General features: G+C 34.5%; 1 protein-coding gene across 1 annotated transcript; it reads left to right on the forward strand.

Annotated features, from left to right (window-relative positions):
• Positions 1 to 539: 539 nt before the first annotated feature.
• Positions 540 to 1,963, forward strand: LOC111683892 (retinol dehydrogenase 13-like). The gene has a single exon (XM_046947321.1). It carries the CDS (start codon positions 708 to 710, stop codon positions 1,722 to 1,724), a length of 1,017 nt encoding a protein of 338 aa, XP_046803277.1. The 5' UTR covers positions 540 to 707; the 3' UTR covers positions 1,725 to 1,963.
• Positions 1,964 to 2,447: the final 484 nt, after the last annotated feature.

A 2,447-nucleotide genomic window follows, 5' to 3' on the forward strand; every position in this document is an offset into this window, starting at 1 on the left:
GACTATAGACTAGAATATAGTCCAGACTATAGACTAGCCTATAGTCCCGACTATAGACTAGCCTATAGTCCAGACTATGGACTAGCCTATAGTCCAGACTATAGACTAGCCTATAGTCCAGACTATAGACTAGCCTATATTCCAGACTATAGACTAGCCTATATTCCAGACTATAGACTAGATCAGTCCAGACTATAGGCTAGCCTATGTTCCAGACTATAGACTAGCCTATATTCCATACTATAGACTAGGCTATAGATTAGAGAATAATAAATTCCTTTGACTAAGCAATAGTCCGAACCATAAACTGAACATTAGATCAGTTTATGGACAAGATCACTATAATGTTTCTCACTCTGGCTACTCTAGCTTTTTCTTTTCCTCTCTGCCTCTCCCTTGCTCTCTCTCTCTCTTACCATCTCTTAAGATTTCTCTCTGTTTACTTCTTTACATAAACCATTGTTAAACAACTGTTATGATCAGGGCAACACATTTACGTCGCCACTGAACATAACAGCTGTACTGTAAAACGCAGTTAAACACTGAACTTTGTATGAATTTAAATTAATTGCCAATTAAATTAAAATTAAATACTTTAATGGTTTAATTACATAAAATTTTTATAAACACAACAAATTAAAATGTAAATATTGTTTCTCTCAAAATTAAAATTTTATTGATTCTTCGGTACGATCCCTCAAGGCAGCATGACAGTAGAAGAATTGCTTAAATTTCTATTGGATCGCTATCAGAGTTTTAAAAGTGAGCCCTTGGTTGAAGCCATATGTTGGTGTATACTAACGTCCTTGGCTATGTTTGCTTTTTATAAATGGCGTGAGGGACCTCGTTATACAAAGGAAACACGTTTAGATGGTAAAGTGGTGCTGATAACTGGCTGTAATACCGGCATAGGCAAAGAAACTGCTTTGGAATTGGCTAAAAGAGGAGCTAAAGTTTATATGGCTTGTCGTAGTTTCGAGAAATGTGAAGAGGCTAGAATGGAAATTATAAAGCTTTCCGGCAATCATCAAATAATCAATCGTTCTTTAGATTTATCTTCACTAAGATCGATAAGAGAATTTGCGGCGAATTTCTTAAGAGAGGAGACACGTCTGGATATTTTGATTAATAATGCAGGAATACTTAGAACGAAACGCCAACTTACTCCAGATGGTTTTGAACAACATTTAGCAGTCAATCATTTGGGTCACTTTCTTTTAACCAATTTACTTCTGGACCTAATCAAAGCCTCTGCCCCTAGTCGTATAATAGTCGTCAGTTCATTAGCTTATATTCTGGGTAATTTTGATAAGGCAGATATAAATATTGTAAGGGGATTTACACCTTACAAATCCTATGGACGCAGTAAATTGGCCAATATTTTATTTACCCGAAAATTGTCAAGTCTTCTAAAGGAGTCGAATGTTAGTGTTAATTGTCTACATCCAGGCGTAGTACAAACGGAATTAATGCGTCATGATCCAGTTTTGAATTTCTTAAGATTCATATTATCGAAATTTTTATTTCGTTCCACTAAGGGAGGAGCTCAAACTACTCTGTTTTTGGCTTTGGATCCTGAAGTTCAGTTTAAAACTGGAGGTTTTTATGACAAAATGAAATTGTATCCTCTGCTGGCGAAGGCTAAAGATGATGATATGGCTGATTGGTTGTGGCTGGAAAGTGAAAAGATGGTGGGATTAAGGGCATCAACAACTAATTTTTGAAGTGATCGCAGATTTGTATCTGAACTATAATAAATATCGGAAGAATGTCTATTAAGATGTATAATCGTTAGTTTCCCCGTCAAAGATTTCCCTCAAACAATATATTGTTGTCATGCTGAAACGCTACATTGATCAGTGATCACTGTATGACTCTCCATATGTTTCTCTCTCTCGCTCTCTTTTCTACTTACTCTCACACATTCTAAATACGTTTTCTCTTAAAAATAAAAATAACAATTGTAGCGATAAACAGTTTATAATGTTCATATTTTAATGATCAAATATACATACATATGTACATATCTTCAAACATACATATGTACGTTTTTTTTGAAATTGTTTGTAATCCATAGATAAGGTTGAATACACTTATATAATTATTTTTAGTTGCACATTCTCACTTACTCGCACATACAGTTTATTGGTCGTAAACCAGATGATTGAAATATACAACTAGATTTGCAATTGCTTGAAAAAAACTGAGCGTGGTAGGTGTGACAAGTTGAAGGCAATGAAATATTTTGACTTTGAAATATAGGGAAAATCTTAAAACTAAAGACAATAGAACTAAAACTATAACAGAACTAGAAACTCGGACAGAACTTGAAGAGTTTTTGTTCTAGATATGTTCTAGTTCTGTTCTAGTTCTGTTCTAGTTCTGTTCTAGTTCTGTTCTAGTTCTGTTCTAGTTCTGTTCTAGTTCTGTTCTAGTTCTGTTCTAGT

The sequence above is a fragment of the Lucilia cuprina genome, chromosome 3 (genome assembly GCF_022045245.1).
Source record: "Lucilia cuprina isolate Lc7/37 chromosome 3, ASM2204524v1, whole genome shotgun sequence".
Lineage (NCBI taxonomy): Eukaryota > Metazoa > Arthropoda > Insecta > Diptera > Calliphoridae > Lucilia > Lucilia cuprina.

Coding starts and splice junctions, on each gene's coding strand:
- LOC111683892 (XM_046947321.1), top strand. CDS start 708: ATGACAGTAGAAGAATTGCTTAAATTTCTATTGGATCGCTATCAGAGT.